Here is a 22,021-nt window from a genome sequence, read left to right as displayed (position 1 = left end):
AAGTTAGAATAAGCAACCACATAGTTACTTGTGTCATAAGAATAATACAAAGATTTTCACATTTATATTTAAGTTTTAAGAGTAAGCATAGTTCGACCATTCTAATTAGGAATGTATTATGAACTAAAAATTATATTCTATTAATATTGTTATTAAATTTTCTGATAATTTTCAACCACTCATTTTTACCACCATTTTCATTACCTTGTTGGAGAAAGGATTAGATAGAGCACAAATGCAAATATTATAATTACCTGTTACTCATAAAAAAAGTAAAGTATATGATCTAGGAATGCAACTATAACAGAATTGTGCAGTAAAATGTACACTTAAACATTATTCTTAGGACGAAGCAGACAGCAACCTTGCTCATATATGGACTGTCAGATTGGAAAGTACACCAATCAGTAAAAAGAGTTTAGAGTTAGTAAACTAGTTATTACATTCATGTTTTATCAGAAATAAAAATACCGGTAGGTCTCTTTGAATAATGAATTACTGGATTTACAGCTGCATCCAACTAAAAGTATGTGATGGTATACAACAAATCAAGCAATATTTCCTGCCCCAAAATCCACATTAAAAAAATGTGCGTATATGAAGAATACAAAAGGGAGATCATAATTAAACAACTAAAGAAACACCACTCAATCCACTCAACTCAACTGGACAAAGAAGCCAGGTCTTAACAGCTTTTTAAAGGAAAGCAGAACTGGGTCCTTTGGTATATGGATGGGGAAATTATTCCAGAATCATTCCAGAATATGGGGGAGCCAACTAATTGAACTGTCAAACTATGCTTACTCTCAAAACTTAAACATAGAAATTCTGGAGTTTATTCTTACGACATAAGCAACCACACCCAGTTTAAGTGAGTTAATTGTATTTTTAAGTTCTGCTTCTTATTCGAAATAAAATGTACTAATCGCTTTTCAAAATCATTACTATTTGAGCTCATTATGATTACAATATATTTCTTGAATGTATCAGTATCAATTAAGGTATTTTGTTCAATTCTAACTTGGATAAAGAGTGTTTTACAGTGTGTGATATATAGATCCAGGAAAATCAGTATAAATATTTCCATTCAAAGGAGTAGCATTCTAAAATGATTAAATATTTCAATTTCACTAAACTGTACATACACTGCCTCTTTTTGAAATTAAAGAAGGATATATTCTCATTAAAAATACACTTCCCAAGAAGTGTGCGTACACTTCATTTGCAGAATTTGGCTAATTCCTTATTTTCCTTTTTGTCATTAATATAAACACTGTAGTTCATAAACAGTTAATTTATACAGCATGTGCTTCCGTATTTTGTTAAATAACCATCTAAAATTATCATTCATGACAAATAAATACAGTCATTTTCAATATTAAATTCATTTCTCCAGGATATGGAGTACCATCTAAACATTATAATGATCTTGCTGTTTTCTCTCCAGAGACAGAATATTTCCTTGGGTTTCAGCATAGGGATATGCAAGCAAATTAACCATCTAATTGGTATAAACAGGTAAATAGCTGCTTTCAAGCAGGAAACAGGAAACATTATTTCATGACAACCCCAGACAAATCAAAGAAACAAATAAACTATAGTGCAGCAAAGCCTGCAAAAGGTAAATGCCACTCTTTCAAAATTATATGCACCCTAAAAGATAAAGCCCTTCCAGGGCATGAAATATACAATATTTGGTTCTATCTTCTCTTTCTTTGCATTATTTCTTCCCACACGACTCAAAAGCTGCTTAAATTCCAACTTTTTAAAGAACTCCTACTCGCCTACCCACCCTTCAACCTTTGTATCAGGTTAAGGAAAATAGGGATAAACTTTTATTTATCATCTTTTGTTCTGGAAGGGAGGAGTGTGAAGTAGCCTTGGACCGTCACCTTATTTTAAAAGCAAATTCCACGCTTGGCATAGTTTGATCCTCACTTCCACGGAAAAGTCGATGCCCGTTCTTTAAAACCAGCCACATTGTGCTATCTAATCGGCAAGGTGAAAGACCACACCTTCCACCCAATCCTCTTACTTCGCTGTCCTTCTTCACAATTTTATTTATCGGATTCCCCCCCCCTTTTCCCACACGTGCGGGCGAAAAAAAGAGAAGGAGTGAAAGAAAAGGTTAAGCCTTTAAGGTTTTGCCTTTAACTGGCGTTTTCTCTCTTTAAAAAGAATAGAAAGAAAACAAAACAGTATTTTTTTCCCCCAGTGTTATGCCAGGCGTAAACTTTTGATCTCTCCGAACGGACTTTCCACCGCGCCAGGGCGCAACTCGGCACAGGCGCTGCTCCAAGCAAACAGTTCCACATCGGCGCAAACTTAGCTTTTGCCACACGCGAGCGCAAACCTCTCAAGGTCCCGCGTGGGCCAGCGACGGCTTCGTGGGATTTTGGCCTGCCACTCCCGCGACCTTCCTGCCTCCCCTCATTCCGGAAGGCGACCTCCCCCCACCCTTCCCAGGAGAGCCTCACTCACCAGGAGGCTGAGGAGGAGCTGGAAGCAAGCGGCTCCAACCGGGCCCCCTCCGTGCCTTGTTCTTGCCCGCGGGACCATATCCGGTGGCTGGCGGTTTGGCGGGAATTGTGGCCACTGGGCTGCACGCCGAACTCCTGACGGCTCCGACCAGGTGAGTGTGAGGTTTCCCCCGCCCGGCTCACCGGCTGCAACTCCAAGGGCGGCCCTAATGAAGAGGAGGAGGAGGAGACGACTTTGTTTTCTCTGCCTTTCTTGGTTTGCTCAGGCTCCAGCTGGCGGCTCCTCCCGTCCGCAGTAGGATTTCGCTCCTAGCCAGGGTGGGGCCAAAGGAGGGGAGGAAGGTTAGTACGGCACCTTTGAGATAACCTAATTAGTTTCCCTCGTTCTATTTGACCAGGGAATGGAGCCCCAACCCCGCCCAGCTTTGGGAAGGTAGGAAAAGAGCTGGAATTACATGCCCGGCGCGGCTATTTTGTCCCTGACTGCATAAGCACAGGAATGTGTGAGATCGGGGTAGGCGAACCAGAAAGGCGGCTCCTCCTTCAACTTCGTTACCTCTTAGTAATTGCCTTTGCCTTCGGCTGGCCTTACTCTCTTTAGACAAGTCTGCTTGCAGCGGTGTAACTTCGAAACGACGCCCTCAAAACTCCCTCCACGAATGGACTTTCCTTCCTGAAAAAAGGGAGTTGAAAGGACTGAATATATTTGTTCCTAAATCCCATTTGGCTCAGGGCGTCGTTAACCTCGTTCGCTTTTTCAAGTAGGAAGTTCAATGGTTTTAATTTCTCTTTAGCCGCGTCGTCCGGCAACTCGAGGCTTGTTTCACCAATGGTCGTCATTTCTTTTTCCTGTTCAACTCTCGGTTAAATTAATATACGCTGTTCTTACAGAGCTTGTTTATCAATAGAATTTGGAATTTTACAGAATAAGCCATCTCCGGGAACAAGGTGGTCTTCAAAAGAAATTCTTTAATATACACAATGGGGGTCAGTGTGTTGACTAACACAATGGTGCCTGAGAAACTATTAAGAACATTTTAGCATTTGAAATTGTGGCAGGATAAACATTTACCTATTTGAAATGCAAAGTTAAACACACATATTGTCAGCCCTTCAAATTATTTCAGACAGGAAACCAAAAACACTTTAACTTTCAGGTTACAGCAACAATCTTTAAGTCTGAAAGCACTTCTCCGCTTTGTTTACTTTTCAGAAAACTAGGGAGAGTCCCTTCCGACACACTTTCTCTATCCCCAATTCTTCCTTTGGACTCAGATTTTCTCTTATCAAATTATTGTTTAGCCTGCTGCTCACATCCTCTTGTTTCCCAAGGCTATTTTTGCAGTTCATTACAATATAGAAGTGTTTTGTGAGCTATATATATTCTATTGATAGAAGTGTATGCTTGGGGAAAGACATAGTATCTGAAAACATTTTAATCAAGATTTTCATACAGTACCTTTTTCATTTGATTAACTAGATGGCAAACCTTTTTGCCATCATGTGCCAGGAAGGGGGGGAGGTTCACGCACACCCACCCATAATTCTATGCACCCCACCCTGCTCATGCGAGCGCCTCCCCCTTCCCCCCCCCCGCTCCTGGCACGTGATGGCCCGGTAGACCCATTTTTCTTTCTCACCTGGCTCCAGATTCTCTCTATGCATCTGGGAGGGCGAAAACAGCCTTCCCCAGCCTTCGCTCGGAGGCCCTCCTGATATGCCATAGGTTCGCCATCACTAGAAATAAATCATCTGCATGAGTGTCAAGGCAAGCATATTTTTGCCTTGATTCGGATCTTGGGAGGCCAAGGAAATTGCTACAGAAAAAACTCCCCATTAAGCAAGAATGGTCAAATTGGTAATCTTTTGTAATATTTGTAATCAGCTATGCTAAAGCAATTTTATAACACGTATTTGTGAAATAAATAGTTTCAGAGGCTATTTTGGATGAGGAACATTAAGAAGCTTTGGAAAAAAACTGAAAGTAGCAGATGGTAGGAGACTTCATATGTACACACAGGTATGTGTTAATTAATAAGGTACATTTTTACTTCAGTAAAATTCCATTTACTGAGGGGCCATCTGAATAAAGGTATAAAAGAAGATGATGTGTCTCAGATCAGGGCCACTGGCTGTAGCTATTCCTTGCTGGACCTAGCTATCGTCTCAACTCATTGCAATGGGTTATTGATGTAAGTTGTGTTTTGATGGCTGCTCATGTTCCAAATTGCTCATGAAATAAACCTCTGGATCTTAAAGTAAGAATTGTTTATTGTATTACTGTCTCCTGTTTTCTTATTGGAATATTTTTATTTCAGTAAATAAAATGTGATAACTAACAAAGTATGCATCACTGTTCTTGAAAATGATTTTATTGAAGAAATAGAAATAAGTCTATTTTATTTTGATCCAGAGTAATCCAAATACTTAGCATACGTGTATTTATACATAAGGCACCAGACTCAATATTCCTTCTTGTCATGGCTGTTTCTGTTTTCTTTTCTGCATCTGTGTATTCATAATTTCTTGTATTTATGCATGCTTATATGTGTACTGAAAGTAGATATCTGAAATCTACACTTAATCTTCATTTTTCTTTCTTCATATTACCTATGCTTATGTGAAGCTGTGTGGTTAAATAAAATGCTTAATTTATTCATCTAGCAATAAATATTATATTCAATATCCATGTTTAGATTAGTTAAGTACTACAGAAGTTCAAACATAGGACTAAAGACAGACAGTATAATCAGTATATTTCAGCATAATCATCAGCTTCATTGAATGGATAAAAATCATACCTAGGAGTTGGGAAGAAAGCGATAATATAGTATAAAATGTCTGGTATACCACTAAACTGACAGGTTCTAAAACAGTAGAGTTAAAGTGGTATCTGTGTTTGTATAAGTATTATAGGTATGGATTTTATGCATGCTGATTTCTGCCATTATTTCTGAAAGGAGCTTGTAACCTTTTAACTTTTTAAAGCCAATTTTAATGAGCACAAATTGAAAAATATATAATTTTGTATGTAAGTCCAGTATGTCATTGAAGTAGCCATCAGCTTATCATTGATATATTAATACATCTAATAATAGTTTTTCTGTGGCAGTCCTTTATCATTTTCATTTCATTACAGGAAAATCTATAAAAACTGGATGGAAATGCATATATTCATGCAAACACTTTATGAAAGCAGAACATCCCCCCTCTATGAAGAGACAGGTTAAGCAATATGTTATACTATATTAACTAAATTTGAATTTCTACAAAATTTATTAAATGGACCTAGTACAAAAATCTATAGGATTTATTAAATGGCTTAAATATGAGATCAAGTGGCCTTCAATCTAAATTGAAGATTATTTTTTTTCATCTCCTTATCATCATAAAGGTACTGGACAAAGATGCTCAGTTTCTCCTTTGATTAAATGTACTTTTATAGCCAGTGTTTGCTATCAGTCAAAATAATAAAGCACATGGTTTATCTCACAATTAATTAAAAATATAAGTTAATATACAGGTAATCCTCAATTTATGACCACAGTTGGGATCATCTTAAAATGAGGATCCACATAACTCGTCCTGATTTTGTGACATTTTTTGTGGCAGTCATATAGTGAATCACTACAGTTGTTAAGCAAATCGACAACTTCTGAATTGGCCTTTTTTGCTGAAAACCAACTAAAAATGCCAGGAAAAATATTGTAAATCACAGTGTCCCCTCTGTCTGTTGGACTGTCTTAAAAACAAGCCAAGTCCATTGTAATTTCAAATGGTTATTAAGCAACTGGTCATGAGTCAAGGACTACTTGTATCTTGATGACATTGCATTGCTTAATTTCAAATAAATAATATCAAACTTCAGCTCTGGCCTTGATGTATTTCAGATAGATGAGATGCTGAAGTTTATGATGATTGGTTTACATCAAAATTGAGGCCAATAGCCAAAAATTGTTTTTCAATATAATAAAAAATATACATTTTCTATATGTATTGAATATAGTATTCTTATAGCATAGTGATATTTCTCAAAGCACATTAAATATGAGTAAGATCTTAAAGAGGTTTCTCAAAATAATGGAATATATTATATTTTGCACAGAATTAATACAGAGAGGGAAAGAGGGAATGAGAATACATGCATATTTTTGAAAACTCCATAAATTTCTATGGGATTCTCCTGTTCTGAAGATATCTTTGAAAATGCTGGAAGTATGAGTTAAAGATGAGGATTTGAGTTTTCTAAATCCTGAAGTACATTCTTTTTATATATTTTGTGTACCACTGTTTACCTCAAAAGGGGATAGTGGATTGAGTATAGAAATACTTGTACTTTAAATTATAATACACATTTTGAACAACATAGTTATTTAAGGATGTAAAAATAAGTAAATTTGTAATTGAATTATTCACATAAATCAATTTCTGTCAGAGATTTCAAATCCTTAATAATTTAAATCATTTTTTCCATTGTACTCTGTTTAAAATAATTCTTTAAAAAATTCCAAAATATCCCATAAAGAATAAATGGGTAGACACAACTGTGGGGAAGAAATTCTTTTCAATTTCATTACAGTTAACTAGGGCTTCTCAAGACCATTCATTTCAATGGAATCTGCACAGGGGAATTTCCTAGTGAAGTGTGCTGATTTTCAGGAATAATTTAAACGCAATCCTTCTGTACAAAAACTTCAACTAATGTCCGGAATGGAGGTTCTGGCTGGTTTAAAAAACTCAGTTTTTCTTCTTCTGACTCCCCTGTACAGGAACTTAGAGTACCAGTTGGTGAGTCTTTGCCTTCGTACTTATATGCATGTAAATACTCTTTAGCCAGGTTATGTTCTTCATCTTCTCCACAAAGAAATACCATCTAGACAAGGAACAATAAAAGTATAATCACCATTTTTTAAAATATGTGTATGATGCAAAAGTACATTGTCTTCTAATTGTCTGTTACCTCTTTGTCATCTATATCATACATACTAAATTTCACACACATAATAAAATGGATTTTTTTAAAAAAAAAAGTATCTTTTTTAGAAGAATGTACTGTTTTATTTGAGAGAATACAACTATCATTGTAATTCTGTCCTAAAGTGCTTGTCTTAAATTTCAGCATTAAGTTTTTCAAGTCAAATATTGGAAGCATGTTAACAGCTGTTTTCCCCTATATGGTATATTCTAGATGTATTATCTTCAGGTCTCAGATTCCCTATAGCTGTGTGAATTGATGTAAATGTTTGTATGTGTTACCAGAATGGGAATATGTGAATTAAGATTGCTGCAAAATCTGGAAAATTGTGCTGATTTTCATCATGCTTCCTGTCTCTTGCTTGATTAGCTGCTCACATTTTAGATAATTGATATACTATTTTTATATCAATGGGATAATAATATTGTTTTTTGTAAAGCCACCCATTTTGGATTATTTTTAAGAACTGTGATACCTTAATAATAGTACCTTAAAATTAATGGCATAAGACCAATATGTTCTTTCCAACTCTGTAATACTCAAAACTAGAAAATTATACGTTGTAAGAAATCTGTGTTAGAACACTTACTTCAGATAAGCGAGGGTTAGTGAACTTCTGCCATTCTAAACAGAAATCTTTGAATGAATTCCTTAAAGAAGGCGCACAGTTTTGTAAAGATATTGCCAAATGATTCACTTTTCCTCCCTTGATTAATTCTGATGTGGAATGCCATCCTCTTTTTCCTGCTTCCAAATCTTTCCTTTCAGTTTTTATTATATCTGTATTCATATTTATGAATTTATTCATTGTTGACACGGGAAATATATTTAAATTCTGGAATGTGAAGAATAGCAATAGAATTTCATTCTATTTTAGAAAAAAATTCTACATTTTTGAAAAAAAATACAGTCTGTACCCAGATCTAATTGTATATTCCAGTGTGCTTACTGGCTGAATAATAATTCACTTGTCCCCTAAACTGTCATCCATTTCTTCACAATGTTTATCCATTGCCTACACTCAGGATTCATATAACTTTATAGCCCAGTACATCCCAGCCAGTGGGATCAACTATATAATGTTTCAGTTAACTTATTACTCTGATCATATGCAACTTCAAGATGTTTTTGGTGCTCTCTGAGCTTGGTCAGAGAGCACCAAAAAACCTATATCTTGAAATTTCATATGATCAGAGTAATAAGTTAACTGGAACAGCATATGGTTGACCCCACTGGCTGGGATGTACTGGGCTATAAAGTTACAAACTAGATGCATCATCACTGTATTCATTATCATTATCTAGTTTGCTAATGAAATTTCTGCAAGAAATCACCAAGTTTAGAGAGCACCAAAGACCTCACAGTTCATCCTGATTCATAAATATTCTATTCTGTCAAAATATTCAGAATATCTACCTTTTCTGAATTCAGCCAGAGCAGTTTTTTAATGGAAGATTTACACTTCTAAACATTTAAATAGAAAAGGACGATGATAGATAATACATTCCCATGTACAAAAAGTAGTATTTAGCTTTAAGCATATGAGCACATCACAATCCCCCAATTTACTGATACAAATGCAATGTATTTTGCTTTCTAAAACAATGAGACAGTATCTTTTCCTCTTACACATAATCTATCGGAATAAATCTGTTACATTTGCTAGTATACAAGGCAAAGTGTCACTTAGTGTATTTTCTGATGCCTCAGTATTTGGTCTTGTGTTTCTTTCACCTGGTACCTCAGTGTTTGGCCTTGTGTTTCCTTCATCTGGTGCCTCAGTGTTTGGCCTTGTGTTTCCTTCACCTGGTGCCTCAGTGTTTGGCCTTGTGTTTCCTTCACCTGGTGCCTCAGTGTTTGATCTTGTTACATTCTCAAAAGTTAAATCAGATTCTTCCTGAGATGTGTGACGTTTTTTATAGAGCCAAACACCATAAGGTGCACCAAAGCCTACTGCAAGAAAAAAATACAGAAAACAAGACGGCTTATTTATGCATTTTAAATAAATACATAAATTACAATTTATTAAATAATGAAATTAAGTTGGGGTTTAATTTTATAAAAGCAGAGGAAGCATGGGTCAGACAAAAAAATCTTTAAAGATAGAATTTTTCTTAGACACAATGGCTATATAGGTAGCCATAGGTAGGAAATAAGCAGCTATCCCCTACATTAGGACCTAGGACCGTAATGGCGAACCTATGGCACATGTGCCCAAAGTGGCATGCGGACCCATGTCACCTGGCACATGTGGTGTTGCCCGTTCCTCTTCAGGTGCGCATGCGCACGCAACAAGCAGCTGGCCTTCGCACGCAAAGTGCTCCCTTTTCAGCACTTGGTGCTACACTCATGAACTCACACTCCCTTTTCGGTGCCGAAAAGGTTTGCCATCACTGACCTAGGATTTTCTTTTTAGCTACATTTTTAAAATATATATACCCACTCCTCATTTAGCAATAAAATTCTGTTCCAACAATCAAGTTAGCAAAATGGTTGATAAGTGAACATTTGACTGAAAGCAACACAGCAAAGATCATCGCTTTCTGCCATCTCATTTAAATAAAGTCCTCATATGTCACATTCTCTCTGGCTTGCATTATTAAGCACACAAAATTTGGTCAGAAATATGTGCATTTATTGGAAAATGGATTTTTTTATATAACCTAAAGATAGTTTAGGTATTTGCTAAGCAAGGACTGAATGCAGATTGACCCTTCACAGTTCATGTTGCTTCTTTAAGACCTACGCATACTTACATAGCATTGCAAGTGAACCCATGACCATTGCAGGAATGCTCCAAGCTCCTAAAACAGGTGCTGCAGCTGGAGTGCGCTCTACTTGAATGTCTGAAGGAGAATAATCCAGTGACCTGTTTGTGGTGGATTCGGAGCAGCTACTTGGAACTGTGCAGTCACAATAATGAACTATTATTTCACTTTTTCTGATGCTTTCCCCATTACATATTCGGAGAAGAATAGAATAGTAGCCATAGTCTATATCTTCAACTAGAGAAAGCAATGCTGATGCATCTATGAAAGAAATAATTCAAAACCACAAATTACACTTCAGATGATACTTCGTTAGTCACAATGTATTTTGTAGATATTAAAAACCAAAAACATACCATCATTTGGAGTTAACTTCCATTTTAAGTCCATTGGCTTCTCTATTTCAAAATGAAAAGGTATAGTGGACACTGGCAAATCAATGTCAGTGGCGTTTATACAGATCGGTTTTTTATCTTTACACATGACATAGCGTTTACTGGTACTCACTGGGTAATTGTTCTCAATCATAAGTGCTATCACAATTGTTCCATTTCCTGTTTTACCACCTAGGTAAATTAGAATGCTTAGTTTAATACAGTAATGAAAGTAACTTGATCCAATCATATAACATTACAAAAGTATTGTTTTTCTGTGAAAGTTAAATAAAACATCTTATTGATTTCACAAAGTGTGCTAATCCATAATCCAAAGGAAGAAAGCCATTGTAACAGAATAATAGGGTGGGTGTGGACCCTGGATGTCTTCTAATCCAACCCTCTGCTCAAACAAGAGACCCTATTGCCGTGATGGTGAACCTATGGCACGGGTGCCACAGGTGGCACGTGGAGCCATCTCGGTGGACACGCGAGCTCAGCTCTGGCACACATGCATGTGCTGGCCAGCTGATTTCCGGGCCTTCTGGGCCCACCAGAAGTCAGAAAACACACTGTTTCCGGCCTCCAGAGGGCCTCTAGGTGGGGTGGGGAAGGCCGTTTTTGCCCTCTCCAGGCTCCTAGAAAGGCTCTGGAGCCTGGGGAGAGTGAAAAACAAGCCTACCGGGCCCACCATGCCATCGCGTGCCAAAAGTGTGGGGGAGCATGGGGGGGTGCATAAAATTATGATGTGGGCACGCGTGCGTGTGACCCCACCATGCTCCCCCCACTTTTGGCACGTGATGGCAAAAAGGTTAGCCATCACTGCCCTATTGCATTTCAGAAAAATGGCTGTCCAATCTCTTCTTCAAAACCTCCAGTGACGGAGCACCCATAACTTCTGGAGGCAAGCCGTCCCACTAATTAATTGTTCTCATCGTCCTTAGTTCTAGGTTGGATCTCCTTGATAACATTTCCATTACTTCTTGTCTTGCCCTCAGGTACTTTGGAGAAGAGGGTATTCCTCTCTTCTTTGTAACAGCCCCTGAAATATTGGAAGAATGCTATCATTGTTATCCCCAGTCCTTCTCTTTGTTAGAGTAGACATAGTCAGTTCCTGTGTCCTAAATTATCCTTGTTACTCTTTTCTCCACTCTTTCTGGAGTCTCAACTTCTTTTCTGTATCACAGTGACCAAAACTGGATGCAGTATTCCAAGTGTGGTCTTACCAAACCAGTATATAGCAGTAGTAATACTTCATGTGAACTTGTTACTATTTCTCTGTTGATTCAGTCTAGGACTGCATAGGCTTTTTTGGCAGCTGCAGCACACATCTACAGAGTTGTAATGTAGTTTGTTAAACTGCAGAATTATACATTGCTAACAGAATGAATTACTGCCAAATATATTTGTTGCCTAAATTCTCAGAAGAAAAGTACAGTAAATATCTAATAAATGCAAAGGTAAATTAAATAACAATCAGCTCATGGTTTTCTACTTGATAGATGAGATCCTGCAGAGACTACAGGGTAGGGTGGACAAGGGTGATTCAATTCCACTATAGACAATATAATTCAGGCTCTACACCTAAAAAAGATGGATTTTGAAGAAATGTCAAATAATTACCCCAAGTAAATATTGTGAAACAATCCAAAGGAGATTGATTTAAAAAGAGATGTACAATTAATGGATTTCAAATATTAGGCCTGTCTACTTAGGGCTACAGATCAGAGTTGCAAAAATTTGAGTGATCATTAGATTACAATAAAAGAAAATATTTTAATACAGCTATCAGTATCTGATCATAGTTTTGTAGGCCACATCGTGTAGCTTTATCCATGTAGCAAAGATACCAACATTTCACAATATTTGATACTCACTTTGATCAATTGCAGATACTGTTACATTACATTGACTGTATTCTATGTTTTTTGAATCTCTTTCTAAAATGTCAGTTGTTCTAAGGTTTCCTATTTCATCAATGGTGATCCAACCACATGGGTCCTTTACTATTCTGTAACTGTTAAGAATAAATATTTTAACAAGGTTATGTACTTCAAATTTATTATAACAATGTAAGTTAATTATAATTGCTTTATGTTACAACCTATAAATGAACCAAACAATATAATAATTTTGTACCTCAAATGTTTGTTTCCAGTTTCTGGATCCATTGCTTGGTAATTACCAACCACTGTGCCAACCAACAAGCATTCATTTATGTATAGAATATATTCACAAGATTCAAATACAGGTCCTTCATCCTGATCCTTAATTTTGACTACAATGCTCGCCATACTTGTTTGAAGAGCTCTTGAATTTGGAGGTGGAAAATAAGGTGCTTCATTATTTATGACAATTTCTAATCTTCTCTCATGGCTTTTCTCATAATCCAGTTCCTGGAGGAAGTAAACGCTATTCAAATAAATAGACTTCTACTAAGACATTTTACTACTATGATTTAAGGTTATTGATGAAAATACAGTGTCTATTATTATTTTAAAATTTCATTTGACTTTCCTCTCCCTCCTTTACCCCAACGTATTTTAATGGAAAATAGTATTACATTTTAAAAACGTAAAATATATCTTTAGAAATTGATGAAAAATATATTTCAACAAGTAATTCACACCTTAAAATTAAGTAAAATTCAATTCATATTATTGCAGTAACACTTTTTACTATCCATAGTTACCTTTAAAGTGCTTAAACACCCAATATTCTGCTGTTGATCAACTCTAATAGCAAAACTATTATCTTCATTTCCTTTAGTAATAGCAAATATACTCATCCATGATGATGTTCTGGGTTCATCTTTATCTTCAACAGGAATACATAATATTTCTGCCTGTTCTGTGTTTTCATATATCTCCACTATATACTGAAAAAAACAATTTTAAAATATTAGTTTATGAATAGTTCTAATGCCAGATAAGATTCATCTAATAATCATGTGATCCTGCTCAGTTTTACCTGGCTTGTTAGCCAATTGCTCAGATCCTTTGCCAGTTTTTTCTAAAAAAGCAAAGACAGCATTTGCTCTCCAATCATTTTGCAGTTTTTCCATCTTTAAGTATTAATACAGATAATATAGCTAATTGTTAGGCATCAACAAGTTCAGTAGTATAAGACAGAATTCATCTCATCCTGAAAATTCTTTCCAAGCTAATAAATATTTTCTGACTATCTCAAACTCTAATCCTTCTACTTTAACCCTCCCCCCTTTTCACCCATTACCTTCTTATTAGAGAAGACTGTGCCAAAATACAATTATTACATTTCTTTATCACCTTCTAGGATGTTGTCGTGTTACTGAGCAGCTTTTTACTATGTTGGTTTTTTTAAACATCTAGTTGTTAAGCATACTTGATGCTTTTTTGTTCCTCATTCTGACTTTTAACCTTCTTGATACTATCTCTATTCTTTGAATGGATTCTGGTCCATTGGTAAGATAAATTTTAACCCTTCCAATCCCATGGCATCCCCAAAATTTGCTTTGGAAGGGTGGAACAAATTTGGGACATGCATGATGAAATAAGCAGAGGCAGGGTAACAGAAACTCCACAGTGTAAGTGGAATTGCCCAATTATTTAAAATTTAACATTCACCGTAATTGGGTTAACACCCTAAAAATATCATACAGAAGTAACATCCTCAATAGGTTTTACTATGATAGACTTACCATACTTTGTGCTATTTGAGGAAGATTATCATTTACATCTTTAATCTCAATATGTACTGCTGCTGTAGTGTACAAACCAAACTCCTCACCTCCCATGTCTCTTGCTTCTATGTATACTGTGTATGCTGACATAGTCTGAAGAACATTAGAAAAAAATATAGGCATAATTTTCCTGGGCTGATTAAAAATACTGTATTTTTAAACAACAAAAGCAAAGGCCATGGGATTATTCACTTAATTAAGAATTTATTCAATATTGCCATTTCATCCAAGGGTTACTCTGCAAAAATATAACCTGGCTCTGTTTAATGCTCAGACACTCATGATATATTTGCTTCTTTCCCTTCACTATCCCACATCATATCTTCATATTTTATGAAGTAGGTCATTTTATGAAGTAGGACTAAGACATTGTTCCAAAATTACCCACTAAATTATCTGAACTTGGCTTCACAATATCTATATAACTTCTAACTACCAAAAGAACTTTTGACTTCAGCTTTATTACAGCTACTCTATCTAAGACCAATCTATTTTATACTTTATTAGTTTTAGGCTATTTCATTTATGATTTCACAGTTTTTGGTATCGCACTAAATTGAAAATTACCTCTCTGTCCAGATGTAACGCTACCGTAATACAGCCTGAATCTGGATCTATAACAAATTCCTGAAGTTTCTGATGACTCTGGGATATAATTCTGTATTTCACTTTGCTATGCAGTGTATTGGGCTCATCTTTGTCCATTGCAGTCACTTGTCCAACTAACGTTCCTGTATATAGAAGGCATCAATTTTTGATTTTTATAATATTCAGGTCTTCCTTCTTTAGAAGAAAAGCTTTACCCACATTATTGAAATATCACAGTGAATTACATCAATTTCCCCATCTAATATCACTCTAGCCAATCTGTTGGTTAAGGCAGCAGGCTAGAAGCCAGGAGACACTGAGGTTTAGTCCCATTTTAGGCATAAAGTGCCCGTGGGTCAGTCATACTCTCTCGGCCCTAGGAAGTAGGCAAGGCACTTCCATACAAAAATTAGTTGACATGTTATTAAACATACCCCCCTACTGCTACCATCACATTTTATTATTAATAAATTTTGCATTCCTCAATAACAAAGTCTATATTTGCATTTAAATAACTGCTGTGATACTTTCACACAAAACATATCAAAACAGATACAGGTAGTCCTCGTTTACTGATGGCCTTGTGCAGTGACCTTGTGATGGTGAAAATAAATAAATTAGCAACCGATCCTCCCATTTACAACCTGTGTAGGTCTCTAAAGCAAATGAAAGCTGAAGTAAGATCAAAAGCATAGTCACAATTTCACTTAGTGATTGTTTTGTTTAATAACCAAGTTGCTGGCCCCAATTGTAGTTGCTAAATGAGAGCTACCTGTATTCCAAATCCGTCATCTGAGATTTATTTAAAAGTACAATTACCAATTATACTGTTTTCAGGTACATGAAAAGTATAAATATTATACTCAAATTCTGGAGTATTATCATTATCATCCTCTATTTTGATGATATGAATAAGTGGGATTTCTGGGGTATATCCATCCGGTGTCATTGCATAGCAAATGAGCTGCAGAAAATGCAATAAAAGAAACACTTATTCCTCTGTAGCAAATGAAAAATTTCTGATAAATCAGGACACAATTATTTAATCCATGTGCTGTACAGAATTTATTTTGATGAATAGCTATTAACCATATTTGTATGTGCACAGGGTGAATGCTTCTGCATTAGTAAACTCCTTTCTTATAGCAAGGTATATTGCTAAGTTCTAGAGATGTTAAAAAAATATGTAAAGAGCATACAAGTATCAGACATAAAGATGAGCTACAGATTAAGTAAATGAAGGACATAAGGCAAAGCAAGCTATTTTAACTTAAAATGACATAAGAAACCATAAACATAAAAAGATAGTTACGAACGTTGGTAGAAGAAAGAATCAACAGAAAATATTAGTTATTTCCCTAAGAGTGAGGAGGCAAGGAATGTTGCAGGTCCAGTCCCTAATGAGATATATCTGATGGAAACGAGAAGAAGGACCTTCTCCGTGGTGGCTCCCTTCCTGGAACATCATCCCTCCAGAAATTAGACTGACCCCCACCTCACCCCGACACTCTTTCAGAGGGCTCTGAAGTGGTGGTTTGGTCAGGAGGCCTGGGGAACCCAGGGTGGGATGGAGTCCATTAAATGGCTGGTATGAATATGTGTTGTCACTGGGATGGGGAGTGGGGGTTATTTTACTATTTTTATTTTTTATTATGTTCATTTTATATTGTGTTTTAATTTCTCATAAGCTTGAGTCACCTGTGAGTAAGTAGGTGGCAATATAAATTTTCCAAATAAATGTTCCCTGCCTTAAGTTGCCCAAATATAAAAAAGACATTAGAAGAAGAAGAATAGGAAAAAGAACCTATTAAATAATCAAGGAAAGGAGAAAGATGCAAAGGTCATAGAAAGGATGTCTTTGTGTAAGCACAGAGACTTGATGGAAGAATACTGATAAGACACTGGCTAAATCAATATAAACCCAGGGAAAATGATAAAGGGTGAGATAAGAAAAATGAAAGTTCAGGTGGGAACTGAGAAAGAACTATAAGGTTTGCATTCTTCTACAACCCATTATTATATCCATAAGATTAGTGGTGGACCTGGACAGCCTCTCATGGATATGTTCTTTATTTCTAGGTATTTGTAAACTCTCTATTTTTCCTGGCAGGATTGGATTATAGGGAAAAAGTTAGGAGCTTTTTTGAAGGAACCTGGTAAGAAGGTTGTGTGCTCAGGAAACTTTGTGACTGACTAACAAGTTAATGCTGTTTATCCCATACCTCAGATATAAAAAGTTCCTACAATCAAATAATTCTCATTGTATAAGTATGCTTTTTAAGTATAACCACAAGAATTCTCCAAAAATTGCCCCAAGTAATAATTTTTAATGTAACAGGAGGTAAATATTATTAAATAAATAGAGAGTAATTATATTAACACAATTTAATTAATTTCATACTAGCTGTCTATTATGGATCTGATTCTTAAATATAAATTCAAAGAATATTGACAGATCAAAGTCATAGGTCTGTCCTTCTTAAATCTATGCAGTGCATACAGAGTCATATCATTATTTGTGTAGTGTGTATATATGTCTATGTCTATGCACAGAATCACATACCTGAAATTCTGGGTATTCTTCTCGATCTATTGGGCAAGTAACAAAGAGATTTCCAGTTTCTTGCTCAATGTAAAAGTAATTCAGTGGTGGTTTGTCAACACCAGGACCAGTAATAAAATATCTAATATTGTACTTTAGTGCCATGTCAGAAGACAGCTGAAAATAAAGACATGAAATTAGATTGACAAATATAATTCTTTACTTCTTGTCTACATAATTCACTTCAATTGAACTGAATTCATTGAAAATTCATTAAGAATATTTTGTGCATTGGAACAGCTAAGAATTATAGCAAAGGACTTCTTTATAGATCATTAAGATCACATACACTTCGGTGCACAATAGGCACCTTATAAGGTGTGTAACGTTGTAACCTGCTAACCAAATGGGTTAGCATATGGTATAGCATATTAACTGTGCTAGATCAAACTCATATTTCAATGAAAGGTCTATAATGCAAGTAGGCTATCTCAACTAAACTGTTTCAGAATGCATCTAAGACTATCTTAATTTCAAAAAAAATTAGCAATCAACTCTAAAGACAAAATCATTTAAAAATTTAATGGGCACTTATAATTGGTAGACTCTTATATGGAGTTCCATCAGATGTTACTGTATGCATGTTATTTCTAGATCGATTTAGTAGCAATTTAATTTCATTTCTGAAATTAAGTAGAATGCATTTCATATGCCGTATATGCTTTAGTTTAAGTACCATATAGATTTCTTCAGATTACAACAAAGAAAATATTATACTCATTGTTGTGAGGATAATATTTTCTTTGTTGTAATCTGAAGAAATCTATATGGTACTTAAACTAAAGCATATACGGCATATGAAATGCATTCTACTTAATTATGTGTCTGCGGTTTTGCAAGTGATAGGCCTTGCTTGGTGAGACCCTTTGCCTCATGGAGGTACTTTGCCTTGCTTCAGCACTGCAAAGGATTTTGCAGAGACACTTTGTTTCTCCTCAAACAAGAATCCCCCAGTGCTTTAAAAAACTAAAGGTTGGTAACAATCTATTACAGGAAAATTAGGAGGAGAAAAATTTACATTCTGAGAAGAAAACTACTTCTATGACTACATTTCATTCATTGGCAGGTGTAACTTAGATGTGGAGATCATTGAAATGTCAAATGAAGACTACTTAAAAACATGCCTGTTGAATTTGCATAGGATAAGGCCCTAGTGAGTTTTCCATTATAATAGTTGGGACTGGAGCCCATCTTCGTTTTGTTCGTCCCACAACAGTTGCTCGGACACGTCTTCTCTTCGTTTTAGAGTCCTAGAAAAGAGAGAAACCTAAATACATATCTATCACAATCATCCTTTTGTTTTTAGTTACATCTTTTAATCTCTGTTATAATGTAACAGGTAATATTAATTCCTAACATAATTGTAGTGAGGGAAAAATATCTTTTGCTTTTTAGAATAATTTTAATACTTTACATTTCAGATTATGCAATTAAATTGTTTTTCCAATTATTAAAACATTAATGCCGCTGATCAAGTTTGTTTGATAATCCATTTTTTATTTCATAAGAATCCATAAATTAAGAAAAATGCTAACAGTACATTTTCACATTCTGACTTTTATACCAACATCATATAAACAATATAATATATATATATATATATATATATATATATATATATATATATATATATATATATATATATATATAATAAAATAGAAATGCTAAATGATGCAATGCAAACATGAAAATAAAACATATACATATTCCTAATATGCAACATTATGCAAAGCACAGAAAATAAGTAAGAAACGGTAGGCAATCAAAAATGAGATAAGAAAAAAGGAAAGGAAAGATCAAATTTAATTTACTTAATATGAGCTTAATTACCGGTGTGTGCAATGGACATATCTAATACTCCTTCCTCCTCCTATTTTCCCCACAACAATCCTGTTTGATGAGTTGGGCTGAGAGACAGTAACTGGCCCAAAGTCACCCTGCTGACTTCCATGCCTAAGACAGGACTGGATGCACCTTCAGCACAATATTGAGCCTCGTATAGAAGGCCAATAATACTAGCATGGCTAAATTACTTTGTTTTGATGGTATTAATGGTAAATTAAATAATAATATATGGATAAATATTTAAACTGAATCAGTTGCTCATATATCTTGGAGATCAAAGCTAATATCCCTATTAACCATAAACCATTTGAACTGTTCCCATCATGTTTCTGTGCATTTCTTACTGTATATTTTGAATTTTCTAGAAAAGAGATAAAATTTTGGGCTGCAGCAGTTATTTCTAAATGTCGTTGAATCTGCATGGCATGGGTCCAAATTACTTGAGGAACTGCCTCACCCCATCTGAACTGGGTTGCCCCACCCCTGCTGGCAGAGGAGGCTTACTATGGGCCCATCAATCAAGGAATTCTAACTGGCAGGGTCCAGGGAAAGGGCCTTCTCTGCCATGGCTCCTGTCCTTTGGAACATCTCACCCCTTGAGGCGAGATTAGCTCCCACCCTTCCAATCTTCTACAAGAGCCTGAAAACCTGGCTCTATCAGATGGCTTGAAGCTCTAGCAGGGGAGCATAATACTGGAGGTGATTGATGAATTAAGAGGCAATCCCATCTTGCCCACACACATCCTGTTCCCTTTCTTCCCATTATTTAACTATAATTTGATTGCGATTGCGATTTCTATTTTTATTGTTTTAGAATTATTTATCTGTTAGGGTTTTAGTATTTTAAAACTAAATGACCCAAAGTCATTTTGATATGAGATGGGTGGCAAATAAATTTAATAAATAAATAAAAATAAAAGTAATCCAGTTATGATTACTTTCTGTAAGAGGGACTTATATTGGATGCTTTGTTTTTTATTTATTTTGATCTATGGCTTTCTCTCATAATTTAATAATTTAGTTTATACCAACACTTCTTTATCCTTGCGAACCATCCTTATGATAATAAACTGTTTCATACATTGCCTTTTGTGCTTTAAACTTCTCACCTTTCCATTTTTGAGAATGTCATTAACTCCACCCAACCACATCTTTTGCCTTCAACCCATTCACTTTTCTCTGTTATATTTGTTATGCAATTCAGTCCTCATTCATTCTCTCTACATCACTAAGTCTACTGGACATACTTTTTTCTTCCTGAACATCCATGGGTATTCATCACCTATTCATTCTTGAGCACATGTCTTGTTCTTTTATCAACATACTTAAATGCCCCATTTTCACTTTATTAAACTTACTGTTACGTTACTCTCAAATAAAGTAAAATGAATGCCTTGGTAGTACAAGGGTTTAAGGCACCCTGTTATTAAGCTTATTAAGACCAGCTGCCTGCAATTACTGCAGGGTTCGAATCTCGCCAAGGCTCAAGGTTGACTCAGCCTTCCATCCTTTCTAAGGTAGGTGAAATGAGGACCCAGTTGTGGGGGCAATAAGCTGACTTTGTATAAATATATACAAAAAAAGGATGAAGGCTATTGCTGAGCACATTGTAAGCCGCCCTGAGTCTTCGGAGAAGGGCGGCATATAAATCAAATTAAAAAAAAAAATGCAAGTAGGATGATAATATGTGTGTGACAGTGAGTGATAGATTCAAGAATGAAAGAAATTGTATGTATATAATATATTTTAATTATATATACCTTTTGGGGGTATGTTAGCAAGCTAACATATATCCGCTTTTGCTCATGTGTATAAATATTTTTTAAAAATACAGTAACAATACTTTCATTTGTAGTCAAAGAAATAGCATTTTTGGTATACAGTGAACCATCTTCCAGAATTATAAAATTGGGATTGTTTATGCCAATAATTCCAGTATCATTAAGACAATGTTTCATTTTTACTGTAAGAAAAAAAGAAGAAGAAATTCAAAAACCAATTGAAAAGAGAAAGGGCATAGAGAATAATCCAAAATCACCCAATATTTGGGGACAACTTAAACTCTGACCCTCCCATTCTAACCACTACATTGCTTGACCCAACTGTACAATTCATTGGGGGGGGATGTAACTCTTAAGGCCTAAATAATTTAAAATAAATACATGCTTATATTAAATCATAGGAGTCAGAACTTTTCTAGCTACCACTTACAGTGATGACATTGTTAGCCTCTAGCAAATTGCTGTTGCTGTAAAACACTTTTACAAAACCCAGATTCAAATTCCAGTGTCTACAAAGCATGGGAGGGAGGTTGTTATCTCACCTCTGCCAATAAACATTCCCATCTTCATTTTATGAGGTACATTAAAAGACACTTCATTGCAAGCTTCACAAAATAAGTCCAAAGCCTAAAGGAGAGAAAGAAAATACATAAAGCATTGCATTAAAACAGCCTTTCTAACATAAAAATTCTATTCGTTGACTAACAATATATTTGAAAAGACAATAGCTTTCTCCAAATTATTTGGTTTAAAAGTCAACTTAGATTCACTGAGAATGCGGCAATACACTTTTTTCTGTTTCATATTCCATTTCAAGAAGGTGATGTTACATTGAGTATTGGTGTCATTTCAAATAAACTAATTTAAACATATGTTCAGCAATTCAG

General features: G+C 35.4%; 1 protein-coding gene, 1 long non-coding RNA gene and 1 pseudogene across 2 annotated transcripts in view; 1 reads left to right on the top strand and 2 right to left on the bottom strand.

Annotated features, from left to right (window-relative positions):
* Positions 1 to 2,559, bottom strand: part of LOC139315850 (desmocollin-2-like) — a 28,444-nt gene extending 25,885 nt beyond the window's left edge. The window contains exon 1 of the mRNA XM_070942331.1: positions 2,482 to 2,559. Coding sequence (XP_070798432.1) covers positions 2,482 to 2,559 — 78 coding nt within the window. The remainder of the gene's footprint in view (positions 1 to 2,481) is intronic.
* A 183-nt stretch (positions 2,560 to 2,742) lies between these two features.
* Positions 2,743 to 5,650, top strand: LOC139314737 (uncharacterized). Its single transcript, XR_011600212.1, has 3 exons — positions 2,743 to 2,822; positions 4,410 to 4,500; positions 5,620 to 5,650. It is a non-coding gene; the product is annotated as an uncharacterized lncRNA (long non-coding RNA).
* A 1,496-nt stretch (positions 5,651 to 7,146) lies between these two features.
* On the bottom strand, positions 7,147 to 21,785 carry LOC139314965 (desmocollin-1-like; annotated as a pseudogene).
* Between the last annotated feature and the right edge of the window lie 236 nt (positions 21,786 to 22,021).

This window comes from Pituophis catenifer, unplaced genomic scaffold, assembly GCF_029215685.1.
Source record: "Pituophis catenifer annectens isolate HBS135680 unplaced genomic scaffold, rPitCat1.0.hap2 SCAF_3, whole genome shotgun sequence".
NCBI classification, from domain to species: domain Eukaryota; kingdom Metazoa; phylum Chordata; class Lepidosauria; order Squamata; family Colubridae; genus Pituophis; species Pituophis catenifer.
Note: the sequence above shows the minus strand (reverse complement) of the source record. Positions and strands in the feature narration are given on the sequence as shown.